Source organism: Ammodytes marinus (assembly GCF_949987685.1).
Source record: "Ammodytes marinus genome assembly, chromosome: 2".
In the NCBI taxonomy this organism is placed as follows: domain Eukaryota; kingdom Metazoa; phylum Chordata; class Actinopteri; order Uranoscopiformes; family Ammodytidae; genus Ammodytes; species Ammodytes marinus.
The window spans coordinates 5,796,059-5,812,952 of NC_137231.1; the positions used below are offsets into that span (position 1 = coordinate 5,796,059).

At 42.5% G+C, this 16,894-nt stretch overlaps 1 protein-coding gene across 3 annotated transcripts in view; it reads right to left on the minus strand.

Annotated features, from left to right (window-relative positions):
* tncb (tenascin Cb) overlaps window positions 1–16,894 on the minus strand; it is a 52,109-nt gene that overhangs the window by 4,594 nt on the left and 30,621 nt on the right. Inside the window, exons 11-22 of one of the 3 annotated variants that reach the window (XM_080045490.1) lie at window positions 14,992–15,267; window positions 10,636–10,908; window positions 8,832–8,954; window positions 8,130–8,273; window positions 7,659–7,778; window positions 6,424–6,567; window positions 5,916–6,046; window positions 5,681–5,813; window positions 4,317–4,468; window positions 3,430–3,526; window positions 2,920–3,081; window positions 2,115–2,278 (exon numbers count right to left, since the gene is read on the minus strand). In XM_080045490.1, coding sequence (XP_079901616.1) covers window positions 2,115–2,278; window positions 2,920–3,081; window positions 3,430–3,526; window positions 4,317–4,468; window positions 5,681–5,813; window positions 5,916–6,046; window positions 6,424–6,567; window positions 7,659–7,778; window positions 8,130–8,273; window positions 8,832–8,954; window positions 10,636–10,908; window positions 14,992–15,267 — 1,919 coding nt within the window. The remainder of the gene's footprint in view (window positions 1–2,114; window positions 2,279–2,919; window positions 3,082–3,429; window positions 3,527–4,316; window positions 4,469–5,680; window positions 5,814–5,915; window positions 6,047–6,423; window positions 6,568–7,658; window positions 7,779–8,129; window positions 8,274–8,831; window positions 8,955–10,635; window positions 10,909–14,991; window positions 15,268–16,894) is intronic. The other 2 variants (XM_080045491.1, XM_080045492.1) reach the window with 2 other exon arrangements.

A 16,894-nucleotide genomic window follows, 5' to 3' on the forward strand; every position in this document is an offset into this window, starting at 1 on the left:
TGTGTGTGTGTGTGTGTGTGTGTGTGTGTGTGTGTGTGTGTGTGTGTGTGTGTGAGCGCTGCACATAAGCACACGGGTTGACTGTGAGCGAATTGTTTCCGAATTTGAGGGGGATCACAATAGGGGAAAGCCAGCAACCGGAAAAGGAGGGGGCTGCGTCAGGGCTGCGTTGCTTTTCGACGCAAGCGAATAGATGCTGGCGGAAGTGGTCATGCCAGACTATATTGACCCCAAACGGTTTGGTGTTTTTTTAAAGCCTAAAGTATAAATTGTCAATACATTTTGTTACACCTTTACTCTGACTTGAGTCCAACCCATTACCACAAATATTTGCCTTAGTTTTGGAATTTTAAGCCAACGGACCTTGTTTACATAAAAATATACAATTTTTTCGATTTGAAATAAAAAAAAATAAATAAAAAAAATCCCTTACTTGATTTTGACTATATGACTCATTAGAGAGTGGCTTATGTCAAAGGTTAGTGAAAAAACTGTTTTTGAATCACTTAGATTTTTTTAATAGGAGCAAATACAAACACCCATGGTCCTCTGGGGTCATATTGACCCCGCCCAGTTCGGCTGTTTTTTAAAGCCTATAAAGTATAAATGATCAATTAATTTTGTGTTACACCTTTAGTCTGACTTGAGTCCAACCCATTACCACAAATATTTCCCTTAGTTTTTTAATTTAGGGCCAACAGACCTTGTTTATATAAAAGTATGCATTTTTTGATTTAGACAGTCAAACCAGGCAGGGTCAGTTCTCGCCTGGTTTGACTGTTTCTAAGGCAAAAAGCATAAATAATCACTAACCTCAGTTTTTCAGTTTTATACTCAACTTTATCCTCACTCTTTACCTGACATAATAAACATCACATCACAACACAACATTAAAACATGTAAAACTTTGCAAAAATGTACTTTTTAGAAGTGAGTCACCCTCGATTTGGCCCTCAGTTGCATGCGAGGCCGGTAGTTATGGAGTGATCTTTGCTGATTCACTTCATTGCATTTTGTTGAACTTGGTTCAAAATGAGCTCACAAGCCTGTTAGGTAAAGCCTGCTGCCTACTGATCATGCTGCCTGTCTCAGACTAAGATTTGAAATGGTGCAGAGTCTGCGGGAAACGATCTGTTTATGTGTTTTGTTTTCCTAACCATTGCTTGACCCCACACATCAAAGGCACAGGTGTTGGTTCTGTTTGTGTGTCTGTGTGTGTTTTTTTGGGGGGGGAGTGCATGTGCGTGTGTGTGTGTGTGCGTGTGTGTGTGTGTGTGTGTGTGTGCTCGTGGGTGTGTGCTCATGTACAGGTATGTGCATGTGTGTGTGTGTGGCTGTGTGTGTGTATGTGTGTGTGGGTGTGTGTGTGTCTGTGTTGTGTGTGTGTGTGTGGGTCTGTGTGTGTGTGTGTGTGTATGTGCGTACTTGCGTGCGTGTGTGTGCTCGTGTGTGTGTGTGTGCTGGTGAAGTGTGTGTGTGTGTATGTGTATGTGTGTGTGTGTAGGTGTGTGTGTGTGTGTGTGTGTGTGTGTTTGTGTGTGTGTGTAGGTGTGTGTGTGTGTGTGTGTGGATGTCGTCAGAAGAAGGGGGGGCGGGTATTTAGAAGCAGTATAGTGTGACATTTTGCCCCATTGCACCATTGTGTGCTGCGGGGTCATATTGACCCCAGAGTACAACAGGTGTTATAAAATTCAATAAAACACCCATAATTTTATCAAAACACTTCAAATGTATAGGAATCATCAACAGCATAGTATTGAACAACCCCTATAATTTTCAGACCATTTGGTGAATGACAAACATGTTTTCCCCTCAAAAGAAATGTCTTGTGGGGTCAAATTGACCCCAGTACAATAGGAGGGTTAACCTTTATTTGACAGTTTGAAGCAGATAGTGACAGAGTGGAAATGGGGACAGAGAGGGGGGTTGACATGCAGTAAAGATCCACGGGTCGAAAATTGAACCCACAACCACTGCAACAAGGACTGAGCTTATATGGTATGCGCCCTATCCAATACGACACCGGAGCGCCCCCACATTACAATTTTTAACCTGACCATTAGCATGATATGTGAGTCCGAGATTTCCCGACAATCAGTGAATCCTGTTTGTACCTTGCTGTGACTGTTATCTCCATATCGTCCCATGAGGTTGACGCGGTGGCAGTTCTTGTACCAGAAGGCTCCCTTGTAGGACAGGGCACAGTTTGTGACGGCGATGTCGTTGTCGTGGTCATACGTGGAGAACGGACGCCCGTGGTGGTAGGTCATAGAGTCACCTTCAAAGACACACAGCAGAGAGAGAGAGCGAGAGAGAGAGAGACACAGAGAGAGAGAGAGAGAGAGAGAGAGAGACAGAAAGAGAGACACAGAGAGAGACAGAGAAGGAGAGGAAAAAAACTTGGGTTAAGTTTCTGTTGGGACTGCTACAACACTGCAAGAGCCAAGTGTGTAGCTATCAATGTGCAAACTAGATAATGTATTCTATCCTGGTCTGTTTTAGATTTATTTTTGAAAGTCGCTATAAGTAAGTATTCAGTTTGTCTTCATTCTTGCGCCCCCTTTGGACAAAAGCGGTAGTGTTTTTACCACGCCAGCTGTTGTTAATGGGTGAGCGTCCCAGGACAGGACAAAGGCAGTATGGAAAAACTATCTATAAAAGCCTTAATTTAACTGATGGTGTCCCCTCTGCTGTTAAACGAAATCAACAGCATTCACAGAATGGTGTGGTTCAAAGGGAAGTACAGTATTTGTCTTTCTTTCAAATCCATATGAAACTATATGCATGTGCGGGCTGTTTCAAAAGCTTTATATATGCCTTCAGTGGGAACTAATGGGTTTTGAGTGCCACAGACAGAAAGGGGGGGGCTCAGAAAGTACTGACAGACGGACTAAAACATGGCGCTACAGTGAGCTTTACCTGCTGTTCCACTGTATCCTCCGACGTGGACCTTGTAGCGGGATCGAGGTTCAGAGATGGAGAACTTGTCGTACTGAGCGAAGGCCAGCTCTCCCTTATCCCTCAAGTCCACTCGCAGCTCGTACTGACTGCCAGACGTGATCTTATGCAGGTTGGACAGACCTGAGTGACAGAGGAGAGGAGAAATAAGATGGACGGACAGAGATATTTACTATACAGCTCCGGAAAAAAAATTTAAGAGACCACTCCAAATGTTCAGTGTCTCTCGTTTTACTCTTTAGAGGCATACGTTTGAGTAAAATGAACCTTTTAGATTTTATAATATAAACTACTGACAACATTTCTACCAAATTCGAAATAAAAATATTGTCATTTAGAGCATTTTTTAAAAAGTAATGTAGAGATAAAGATTGAAGAAAAATCCAAACTGGTCTCTTCATTTTTTTTCGGAGCTGTATATCAAAGTGGTAACCGTATACGTTGTGCTTTTAATGTGTGAAGGTAAATTACCAAGCCAGAATTCATCGTTCATGTCCCCGAAGCCGGCCGTGTAATTCTTCCAGTTGCGGAAAAACTCCAGTCGACCACTCTGGCGCCTCAGGAACACCTGAGAAGAGAAAGACATAGAAACACTTTCACCGATCTGTGTTATCACTTTAATATATGGGTTTACCACACTGTTGTAGAAAAATCCAAAGAATCTAGAAATATAGCCTGGATATTTTTGTTATGCCTCCGCGTCGGCAAAAGCACAATATCTCATGAACGCTTTGAGGGATGAACTGATTAGATGTTGGAGGTCAAAGGCCATGGTCACTGTGACTTACATTGTCTCATTAACACAATATAACACTTTGAGGGATTTTTGTAACATTTTGTACAAACTCTCGCTTTGACTCAAGGATAAACTGATACATTTTGGAGTTCCTTGTGAACACGATATCTGAACACAATATCTCAAGAACACTTTCAGCTATTTTCTTTGGACATACGTGTCCACTCTGACTCAAAGATGAACTGAATAGATTTTGGAGGTCAAAGGTTACTGTGACCTTACCTATTGTCAGGTTGCAGTGACCTTGTTCCGTATTGTAGCTTCTTGGGAGCTTTACTGTCATTAAAGCATGGCTTACCACCGTTGTACTTTCACTGTTCAACAATTGTATGTCTCAAGGAGGTATGTAACCACCAGGCGGTATTTCTTGTTTAATATTTCCAGAAAAATCTCATCACAATCTCAATAAACAATCTAAAAATGTTTTTAATGTTTCACTCATTTGTCCTGTCCTCTTGGTGTAGTGGAACACACTTTAAATATTGACGTATTATCACATCATTAAATGATTACGGTAAACATATTGAGTATAAACGCGTGTCTCCGTCAGCCTGTGACTTACAATCCATCCTCCTCCATCAGTGGTCATGTCGCAGTACACCTGGATTGGCTGGCTCTCGTCTCCACCCAGGTAGATGGTGTACAGGTCGGAGGTGGTTTCACCATTCAGCAGGGCCTGGGAGCAGTCCCTTGGGTGTCTGTACAGAACGCCAGCTAAACACACAGACAAACAAACCAGAGCGTTTGATCATGGAATAATCAAACTAAGTGGACTTAACAGACTCCGCTACAGCAGATAATACATGGGACTGCCTTAATATCCTTACCATGCAGATAAATGTCTATTCTGCTTAAATGCACTTACTGCAAGTCACTTTGGATAAAAGAACAAGCTAAATGAATGTAATGTAACAGAGCTTAAGCTGACTCTTAGGGTTTTGTAAATCAATGTGCAGTTCATTAAGTGCACCGTGTGCAGGATGCACAGGGAGTGGCAGATCACTTTAAGTATATTTACGGCTACAGGCATGTGACTCTCCTAGGGCATCCCAGCATGCATTGAGAGAGAGAGAGGCAGTGAACAACCCAGGAAATGTCACCAATCAATCACAAGGACACAATTGTAGGTAATTGAACTCAATCTCACTGAGCCACAGTGTTACAATTGATCTTCTGTGCTGCCTTGACATTAATCTCACTACAACTGAGTTACCAAAACACCCAACTACTTCCCTGCTGTGTGAAGACAGAGGCTGTCTTTGAAACGGCCTACTGACGTCTTCCCTCCGATTGTGTATGCAGCGCTATTTAGGACCGTTTACACTGAAGTTTACAGAAGCAATAGAGAATATAGAAAAAAACCTTCTGTGTCGTTTGAAAATACGCAATGCATTGTGGGGCGGTTGAGTAGGAAAAGTAACCTATCGATCCATACACAAAATCTCATCATCATTTCTCGCCTACACAAACTCGCATACACAACCACAACATACTCAAATTGACGTCAAAATGAGTATGAGTAGGACGTTAGTAGGGCTTTTCGATCACAGCCAGAGCCTGTAAAAGCCCATAATGTATGTAATAATATAATTAAAGCCATAATGTAATAACTGATTGATAATGTAACACAATGCTGAGCCCATAGCCAACGTAATAACTTTTTGCCCATAATGTAACAACTCGTTACATTTTGGTTCACTTAGTACATTATTAAGCGAGCAAAATATTTTTCACATAATAGTGTAATAATTGTATTACATTATAAAGGGACTCAATGATTTATGAATTAAAGGGGTAATTGCTTCAATGTAGAGTGTAGTATGCACTAAAAGCAAGTGTGTGTGTGTGTGTGTGTGCGTGCGTGCGTGAGTGCGTGCGTGCGTGTGTGTGTGTGTTTGTGTGTGTGTGTGTGTGTACTAAACTCACTGGTGGTGAAGACAGTAGTGATGACTCTGCTTCTCTTGGGACCGGCGATGGCCTGCAGCTTGACTGAATACTCTGTGGAGGCGCTGAGCTGGGCCATGTTATAGGAGACAGCATTGGGACTCAGGACAACCTCCTAAAGAGAAAGACAGATGTATTTTTTACCAAACACATTTTAGATGCACACTGGCCAGTTTTGTGTTGTGTTGTGTTGTGTTGTGTTGTGTTGTGTGCTCACGCGGATGGTCCCGTCTGCAGACTCAAAGCTGAGGATGTATCCGGTGATGTCGGCTCGAGGAGGCTTCCAGGTCAACATGCCGCTCTCTGTCTGGATGTTACTGGCTGCCAGGTCCTGAGGCGCGTCCACATCTATACAAAAAACACACACAACGCCAATACAAACAATTTCATATTTTACAATTATTCCGGCAATTGCTTTTTGACTAAATTCTTTAAACCCTCATTTTCGGGTGTTATTAATGTGTTAATACATCTTTCATTCCCACATCTTTACATGACATCACTGCAGCTATGCATATTGTTATGAATCCTCCCCATCATTTAATAAAACAATTCCTCCTCTCCCACTTACATCTGGACATCATGCACGTTTGACTTGACTGCTAAGACTATTACTGTCACTCTAGTTGAATGCAAATGAACATGTTTGACTTATTTGGAATCAGTGAAGCCAATGATTGTAGGAAATAAAGTAACTGTATCAACATTAAGTGAGGAGTGCTCACCGGTGATGAAGTCTGTAGTGGTGGCTGCACTCTTGGCCATGTCCCTGACAGCGTAGACCTTGACAGTGTAGTGTGTGGCCGGAGTCAGAGAGACCATCTCAAACTCCACCACGTTCCCTGACACACGCTCCATCACCGGAGCCACTGGAAAATGGTAAATGGACTCCACTTATACAGCGCTTTTCCCTGGTTTTTTCACAGACTCAAAGCGCTTTACATTGTTTTGTTGACATTCACACACACACATTCATACAACGATAGCAGCAGCTACCACGCAAGGTGCAAGATAACTATCGGGAGCAATTCGGGGTTCAATGTCTTGCCCGAGGACACTTCGACATGTGGCGGGGAGACGGGGAATCAAACCACCGACCCTGCACTCCAGTGGCCGACCGCCCTACCCGCTTCGCCACAGCTGCTCCGAACAAGCCGAGCCGAACAACACACACACAGGCAACGCATTGAGTTAGACAAACATGCAGGAAAGGTACTGTACTGTATATGGACTGATGTACCAGACGGATATTATTCCGGAATAAACTGTAGGGTCATGCAATCTTACTAAGAAATAATTGAGATTCCTTTCCTGGCTTCTGGAAATGTTCCGGATACAACTAAGAAAACTGAATTTCCTTTTGCACGGTTAAACTAATTGGTTCCAGCAGGAGGCATTCATCATTAGTCCTCCCTTTGAAAGGCACTAATGATCATCCAGAGCTATTTCTGTTTTATAGCAGCTCTGTCATGATTAATACATGTAGGGCGGTAGAACTATTCAACAATTGGAACCCACACTTGTTATAGTTGGATGATGTTCCAGAGAACAGTGGGATATTTTAAGAAGTGGTATGATTTATTTGGTTGAATAAAATACCATCTTTCTCTGAGGATGAAATATAAAAATGTCTCCTTCATTTCTGTTTCCATCCCACGAACTGAACTAAAATCTAACGATAGTTGATTTTTGTGTTTAAAAGAAGCACAATGTGAGTAGGTCACTTTAGGCCTTTGAAATACACCGGTATGAAACTGTGTTTGACCATGCTCAACAGCCTTCAGGTTTGAGAGTGAATCATCGCTGTTGTTCGAGTATCTCATTATAAAACTGATGCTTGGCTTGAAAAGCAAGAAAAAGAAAATGGACACACTGTTGCTGGGTGAAAAATTAAATATTGAATTGTCTGTTTTATATGCAGTCTGTATGTTTATTTATATTGTCCATGTGTTTACACTACCTGAGTCTGCACTGTAGGAGATGACGTAGCCGTCTACAGTAGCAATGGCGGGCTGCCACAGCAGCAGGGCTTCTGTGTCTGTGATGTTGACTGCATTCAGACCACGGGGCTTATCCAGAGCTGTAACACACACACACACACACACACACACAAACAGTTAGCATCAGTTCACCCTTCTCAATTATCTCCCTATGGACGGAGCTGTTGCGAAAGGATTATTTTCAAAAGCAAATGTAATGTTGAATAAAAAAATCAAATGTTTTTATTTATTGTATTATTATTATTATTATTATTATTATTATTATTATTATTATTATTATTATTATTATTATTATTATTATTATTATTATTATTATTAGTATTATTATTAGTATTATTATTATTATTATTATTATTATTTAATATACAGTTTTATAACACACCTTAATTGGCACCATGAGTATTACATTGTTAGTTTCCCATAATTCCTACCTGTGGTGACACTTTCTGATCCAGGCTCGCTCTCCCTTGACCCCTTGACAGCGATGACGGTGACCTCATAGGTGACCCCGGGCGTCAGGTTGGGCAGCACTGTGTGAGACTCAGAGCCGTCCACTGTGATCGTCTTAGCATGACCTGGGAGTCAAAACATCACATGTTGTTTGGGTGAATACAATTAAGATAGTATGAGCTTGGCTGAAGTTGTGGTTAATAATGAGTAGTTACATTTCTACATTTTGCGCCTCCTATGCACACATTTTCCTACCGTTCTATTTGTATTATGTATTTCATCTTACAGCCATCTGAGCCACAGCCACTTGACATGCATGTGTTGAATAGAACCTACTTAGTTGGGGGATACATTCAAACAGTAAATTTTCATTACAATGGATGAAATAACATTAGCTACTTGTTGATTTAAATTAACGATATGTGCAGCTTTCACATTATAATGATAGCAATACATTTAATGATTACTTCATATTTTTTTGTTGCGTGTTGGACGACTTTTCATTTGCTCTAGTAATACCTATGTCTAGTCACTAGGGGGCAGGATCAGTCTATCATTATGGATAATGTTTTCACTGCAGATTATGGTGAAATAAACTTAGTATAGCTTGATGAGAATAAAGAATGTCCGTATTGGCTATAAAGTCCTTCGTGACAGTGTTAATCACACATTAGGGTTCTGACCTCTGTGAGCAGGCACATAGGTGACCCTGTAGCTGTCCACACGAGCTCTTGTCACCACCCAGTGAACGGTGGCGGACGTGTCGCTGACATCAGAGAAGCGGATGCCCTTGGGTGAGCCCAGATCTGGCATATAGACAGGACAGAAACAACAGGGGGGGGGGGACAAAACAGACAAAAAATATAAGGTTCAGTCAATATGTGTACTGCTCTCTTAGACTGGAAAAAGAGAACATACAGTACACTGGAACATCAGTGAATGCGCAAAACTGACATATACAAGAGATCATTTCCTGCAACAGAATTAATCAGCAGACAACGAAATAGACAACAACACACACACACACACACACACACACACACACATACAAACACACAGACACCACACACAAAGGCACACATATTTAGTTATTGTAGCCAAGGGAGATCCACCAAGGAAAGGCACTACTTTTTAGAACAGAGCGGAAGCAAGAGTGTGTAAAAGAGAGAGAGAGCAAGGTAGACAGACAAAGGGGGGCCTGGGGGGGGGGGGGGGGGGGGCCTGCGCTCACTGCAGACCAGACCCTTCCCTGCTGTAATGGCGAGCCATAGTATCTTGCGTGACAGACCTGAGGAGATTAACTTGCCCCCATTTCATGGCAACACAAAAGTGAAACATGCGCCACGCAACCCAAGAGTAAAGCCTTATACCCCCAGGGAGGACAGGGCGACACAGCCCCATAGACACCCGCTGTATTTGACACAGACAACAGCCCCCCCCCCCCCTCCTTTACTATACAAAGGACACATGGGGCCAGGCAGTCAAAGACAACATTTTGGGAGGACGACTGGACAGAGACGACACAATGAAAGGAGCAGGGTAAAGAGCTGTCCTGAGTGGGGGCCAACTCATAGTTATAGTCTTTGAGGCCATTTTCTGACAGTTTAGAGATGAAGCTGCTATGCTGATGGAATATTTTCTGCAGATATTCAGCATCTTTTCAATTTCTTACCCAGAATTATGTATAAGGTATAATTATATATTATATATATTATAAATAATGCAGACACCACTCAGGAACACAGATAGAAACACTGAACACCCCAACACATGGCCGCTGTCACAAGGCATACCATTTCTGAATAGAGTATTCTGTGTAATTATTACCTCATTAAAGTAATAGTTCAAATATTTTTCATTTTTCGCTTGTTTCGTCACTCTGGGGATCAAGACAAGGCGACATGAAACCATTGTTTTAACTGTGCGTGCATTTTTGAAGAAGAAATGTCTAGGTCAACAGTATGTATTTGATTGAAAATGCAAGAGCAAACTATATAGACCACAATGTAACATGATACATCAACAAGTCCCAACAAGCACACAGGACCATTAAGTGTTGTATCTTCTGACTGTTGGCGGAGGTAGACTAACGCTACCCACTGTAGCTGTGATTACTCTCGATGAGCAACCTTTGCCCATTTCTTCTTCCAAGATGCTCGCACAGATAAAGGAATGGTTTCTGTCGCCTCGTCTTGAACCCCGGTGTGACGCAACGAGCTCAGAAATAAAAACACGTTGCACTATTTCTTTAAGTGACTTCAATGAACGCCATGACACTTTTTTTTTTTACCAGGTTAGTAGACAAAAAGACCTCTGATGTAAAAGACGAACACGTATTAATGACCATCTCTTCATGCGGTTACCACAAAAAGACAACATTGACCAGATATGACATCATTCCACATTGACCACGTTGACAGGACCAAGTTCAGATTAGACGTATCACTTCACAGGTTCTCTTGTTTCCATCCCGTCACCACCGTGTACCTGTTGTCACCCCCTCAAAAAGAGACTTGGAGCGTCTTCCCAAAACCAGTCCAAAGATTTCCACTTTGTACTCTGTGTCCTCCATGAGATTCATGACATAGGCGCTGCGTTCCTCCCCGCCCAGCACCAGCTCTCTGGGTGGACCCGGGGCGTCCGCCTCGCTGACCATTACCACAAAGGTGTCGAAGGCGTCCTCTTCAGCCTCCCACTCCAGAGTAAACTCCCCAGAGGTGAAGTTGGACACTAGGACAGCCTGCACCTCTGGTTCGGCCTCTGAGTGACAGGGGGGGGAAAGTCAGTTTTCCTCCTCCTCTGTGGAATTTAAAGAGTGCTTTGACATTTTAAGGAACACGGCGGGCGAAAAAAGAGATGTATACGAGTCCATATAGTGCGAATGCCGGCATTGGTTATATGGAGGCTCAGCATTACAGAGTTTGCAAAGAGTGGAAAGAGAAAAGAGTTTTAACTGCAATCCAGTGAAAAACTAAGGAAGCAAAAAGGAACTTCAGGCGACAGAGGGAAGGTTGTTGAGCCAAAGAAAAGTTTTTGGACTCAAGTTAACTGGCCTGTCAAAGCCACTGTGGTTAGTAAGATGTGAAGCTGATTGTATCACCACTGTGACTGTTACCGGGAAGTTGAGTAAAGCGATACCGGAATATGACGTAGGGCTGCCACTTTTTATTTAAAAATCCAAACTACTGTTTATCATGGGAATATAATAATCAACCTCTAATGATCTATTTGAATTTCAAATTCACAGTGTGTAAGGGTCACAGCCTGTGCATTATACTCCAGCAGGGGGCGGTTCCCGGTAAACAAGGCTATTGTTGTGCTCTTCACAAATGCAAAATGGAGAAAACTAGGTTAGTGCTAGACTAGTTGCTTTAAATAGGGCAAGTCAGCTTGATAGCTAACTTTTAATTGCAAAAAAAACTTTAGATAGTAAAATGAATTATAATAGAATCCTTTAATTGTCATTATTCCATTGGAATGAGTCAATTTCACCACAGATGTAGTATGACATTTGATACGCTGCTGGGTGTAGGCTGTATTTCTGCAAGACAATGTAGGATGTGATTTGTAAACTTGAAACTAATTACATCGTTTGATATTTGTTTAATTTGAATAATCACATGTAATATGTATTCCTAAAAGCATAAGCCCCGGTCTGACCCCTAGGTATTACAAAGTAAAGAGGCATTGTCAAAAAACCGCTGTTTGTTTTAGAATAGTGCTCAGATACACTACAGTGAAGACACATAACTGTGTGAATACAGATGGGACTGTGTGTATGTGTGCTGCTGTAAAAGCTGGTAGTGGTAGTTACGCAGTCATTAGCAGCAGCTAATAATGGCAGTGATAGGAAGAAAGACTGAGAGACAGCAGGAGTCTACAGCTGCTGGAGAATAAAAAAAGAAGCTGTTTCTCCAGAGGATGAGTCCGCTCAAGCTAATTAGCAGGAGAAACTTCCGGTATAGCAGCAGCACAGATGGATACATGGAACCTGGACAGAGCTTTTAAAGCAGTCCGGATTGAAGCAGATTTAGTAAGTGGGCTCAGGGAAAGCCTCAATAAAGCTCAGTGCCACTGGCTCATTAAAACACTACACCAAATGTGGGGGTCTCAGGGGTCCTTGAACTAGCCTGAAACCCCTTCTTTTTTTTCATTGTGAGGGAAAAAGGCATGAGGCATTTGTTGTGAGAAGAAGCGGTGGAAATGAGAAGCAGAGCGGACAAATCCCAGGGAGCTGTCACTCTTCATTAGCCGGCGGGCGGCTTTAGCTGGTCAGTGGGAAGGGAGGGAGGGCTACATCCATCAGCTAACATGTGCTAGCTCGCTACTGAATTCACCCTCCCACCACCACTACCTCTTCTACCCCTCTACCCCATATCACCCCCCCCCCCCTTCCCCAAGACTTTAGGGAACACAATCCCTCGCTTACAAAAGGGAGCCTGTTATTGGAGGAGGTACGCCGGCGCCAGCTAACCTGCTGCAAAGGGAGTCTGCAAGGCAGAGCTGGTTCCAGTCTGGCCTGATAACTTTACGAGAGTGGCTTGTGGTGGTATGAATCACAACTGAGTCCATGTTTGTGCTGGCCACTGTCCACATCTCTGTGTGGTTCCATCAATCATTTGCTGTATAAAAATCCCTCTCTTTTTCATCTTTAACCGCCATTATCTCAGCATTCGTTTTTTTCAATACTCTGAACCATAAAATCTCAACTTCTAAAGCACTAACATCAACTAAACTTCCCAACAATACCCATTCACCTGCAGTGTCTCACCTTAACCTTAAAAGGTTCATTCTCACTGCCTTTTCAGAGGAGGACTATTTTGCCTTCAACATCTTCCTCCAGGGTAAGGCTGACGCTGACCACCGTGCATAACATAATCAAATTAGTCAGCGCTTGTATTCACAAGTTGGAATGTTTAATGGATTAAAGCGATGCTAATGAAAAATGTTAAGATGGTTTTTCACCAGCCATTAGCATGCAGACAATGGGGCAGCGTTGAGCACATGCCATATTCTGCGTGGCCCCAGAAGCCCCTTGGCACCCTAGCACCCCGGGCCCAGGGGCGATGGCAGCATGAGAATGAAGAGCGGTCCAGGCCTTTTGGGGGAAAACTGGGGATGCATACAGAAGAGAGGGCCTCACACAAAGTGACAAAAGCGCCTCAGGGATTTTTTTGTCCTCTCTCCGTCCTCCCATCTTTCTTCCACTTGACTGATCCTCATCACTGAAATGTTGAATGATAACGCTGGAATAGATGCTCATATTTAAAAAAATATATATATATAATTGTCGACCAACTCAAAACTGGTCATTTTTAACCTTGTCCTCTAGTCAAAACATTTTGACAGTGAGAAATGTCAGTCCGGGGGAAGGAGCCGGTTTTGGTTTTCACAGTTTACAGCCTTCTTATTAGGCACATACTGCAATCCACAGAGTGTTAATCGCTGGCAATGACTGTGATTTGGTGTGGTGGGTGGGGAGGCAGAGCACCTGTTGTGCCTGAGTTAAACAACACACAGGCCTTTTTTTTTTTACAACGTGTTTTCTTCCTGTTCACACAACAGACCAGGTGCTGTTTGAGGCTGGACCAGTACCAACAGGCATGCCGTCAGCTTGGAGTCAGATCAAATGCAGACGTGGGGCTTAGCTAATACACTGTAGATTGAATGGGATTTGTATGGGTGCTACGGGCGGATTGTGTAAGCCCATTTCACAAACCCTGTATCCCCGTATGATTGTATCACACCATCTCAATGACCAGAGTTAGCTAACTTTGTGAAAAATAACTTCACATCACAGTGGCCTTTAGGTAGATTGTCTTTTTGATGTACTTCCAATGCTGATGGTAAATAGTTTCTTGTCATAGATTGAGTACTGAGTTGTTGCCTTAAAACATGTATATGAAGAAGGTCCCAGTCGCAATGATTGGTCACATTAAAGATCAACTATTATGCAAAATGCACTTCCTGATGGTTTTTCAACATTGATATACTGAAGATCCCTGGTATGACTCAAGCCTCCTAAATTATGAGGAAAAACTACCCTCTGAAAAACCCCCAGTCAGATTTCTCTCCCATAATGACATCATATGGGGAGAAGCCATGCTCCCTCATTACCTACTTAACTTAGCACTAACTCCACCTGTGATAAGCACACCCCCAGATACCCCTGAAACTAACTAGCATTTAGATACAAACCAGCAGTTAGATTCAGACTAGGTTTTCTGGAAGGTGGGGCTTAAAGAGACAGGCTCTAAAACAGAGCATTTCAGACAGAGGCTGAAAAGGGCAGATTCAGCCATGGCACTGTGAGAAATACAAAGGTTCTTTTTGGACACTACACCATGAAAACAGTTTCTAGTAGAGACTCAAATATCGATTTTGAACCTGAAAACGGGCATAATATGTGACCTTTAAGAACTTTTCAATCAGATGCAAAAAATGCCATAGTCTACTTAAAAATGTTTTGCTTCCACTGTCACTGAAACACTCTCACAAGAATCCTCACAAAATCGTACTGACTTCTGTTACTTATGAAGGCTGACGGGCCTAGGAAAATCAATTAAAGTAAGCATAATAATATAGTAGCATAGTATGAATAGTATTAGTAGTAATTTAAGTATGACGGTGTAATGTGAATGATAGTGAATGTAACACTTGAATACACTGCCAAACCAACAGCGACACCAGAACTCAATGAAAAGAACAACACCATTTGTAACCGTCATTTAAATAAAAAAGTCCCCATGGAAAAAATGCACTTGTTAATTCGAGAAGAAGAAGAAGAAGGAAGCAAAGGGAAAAGATTGAGCGAGGCCTGCAGCGTTGACGATGTCGATATACCTGTGATGGTGTCTGCAAACACCGGGTCTAAGAGGGCCCCCCTGTACCAGCCGTACAGGTTGGCCCTGTACCAGGTGGTGGGGGACAGGCCAGAGACGGCCAGGCTGCGAGCGTCGGCGGGCACCGTGTGGTTCTGCCACTCGGCGCCCGTCTCCGCGTCGGTCACCTCGATCAAAAAGCCCTGGAAGGCCCCGTCCACTGCAGACCAGGACAAGAGGAAGCTGTCCCAAGAGACCTCGCTCACTGTCACATTGGTCACCACAGGCTTCTCCTCCTCTGGGTGACGACAAACACAATCCCACATATGGAGTTACGGGATTGGGGACAGACACATTACAGAATGGAAGACCAATGGTTAGACTGATACAGGTGTTCCAAAGTTGATCATGGATTTCTTTTGTTTTGGGGGTAGAAGTCGTCTGTCTAGGAATAGAGGTTCAACGTTATACACAACACGAAAAACAGGTTAAAAAAAAAGCTTTCTTTTCAACAACAATGTACATTGTTAAACATATACAACGAATAAGACCGAGGATCTGCTTAGCGGTATCAGCGGGACATTGGACATTGATGATCTCTCATTTGTATTTCAATCATTTCATTTTGCTGTCAAGAGAAAAGAACAAAAAAGAAAAGAAAAAAGACCTTCACGTTTGTCTGGAAATATTCCCTTATTTCCACTACAAAAGGAGGAAACCAGCCTCATAATCAATGGCCACCTATAGCCTATAGCCATCTCCTCTATATATTACCATATAAGTGGAAAGGCTTCAAGGTAGAAAGCAGCGGGCAGACATGCTGATGCAGCTTGTGCGTATTAATGGCTCTGAATAAGGCCATTAACATTTGAAGGTGCAGCGTAGCCCAGCCGGAATGGCATGAAGTACGCCGTCCACTTCAAACCTATGTGGGGGGGAGGCCATGCAGAGCCGGTAATGGGAGTCCATTGAGTGTGCAAGGCATTCAGTAGAGTAGATTAGAACGACACAGAGATAGATGGCGCAGGTAAACATCAAGGCAACCATTATCCTCTTTTCACTGTGTGGCAGAGTGAAGCGCAAATGGGGGCTGTTAGACAATAGGAATGTGATGGCTTTGCTGGATCAGCTGATTATCACTTATGAGAATTCACAAAGGACAAGGAAAATGCATTTATTCTGGTCCTCTAGTGTGGGGGAGATTTTGAGTCTCCGTTGTGTTCACAGCTGCTGACGTTTCACCTGCAGTTGCTACAAAGTTGCTCAGCATAGCTTTAGATGTCCTGCTATTTAGCATTTTAAAGTGCTGTATCAAATGTAATGAATGGTTTATAACACACTTTAATGTAGTAATTCACAGATATGTGATAATTCATTCGATTTCATAACTATAACTGCCGTATAGAAGGCATGCTGTATGAACAGATAATGCATGAAAAAGCCACCTGAAGTAGTCTCAATTCATATAACCCCAAATGTATTTTTTCTTTTGTCAAATAGGGTTATTATTACCCTTACAAAAATCTGCATTTGGCTTAATGAATTTGAAGAGACTTCCTATCATTTCAAGACATTCTTAGCTACAATTTGGGGTACGCCAAGTGAAAATGTCTTCAAAGCAAGCTTTCCCATTTGCGTAAAGACAGTGCCCATTCACAATTTGAGAAAAACAAAACATTTTCATTACTATCTACTGTAGTTGTTTTGTGTCTGGGTTAAGCAATATGTCGAGTTTATGGTGCTAACAACATTAAGAAAATGCCACGCACAAAAAATATTCAACAGCAGATTTCCAGTGACATACCTATTGTCAAAATAGTGTCATCATGGGTACTTTTTATTCTGCAGCATGTAGCTTATAGAAGTAGTGCTGTGTTGTCCAGGGTTAAGAGGTAAAACATGTATTTGGGAAGAAATTCTGCTGT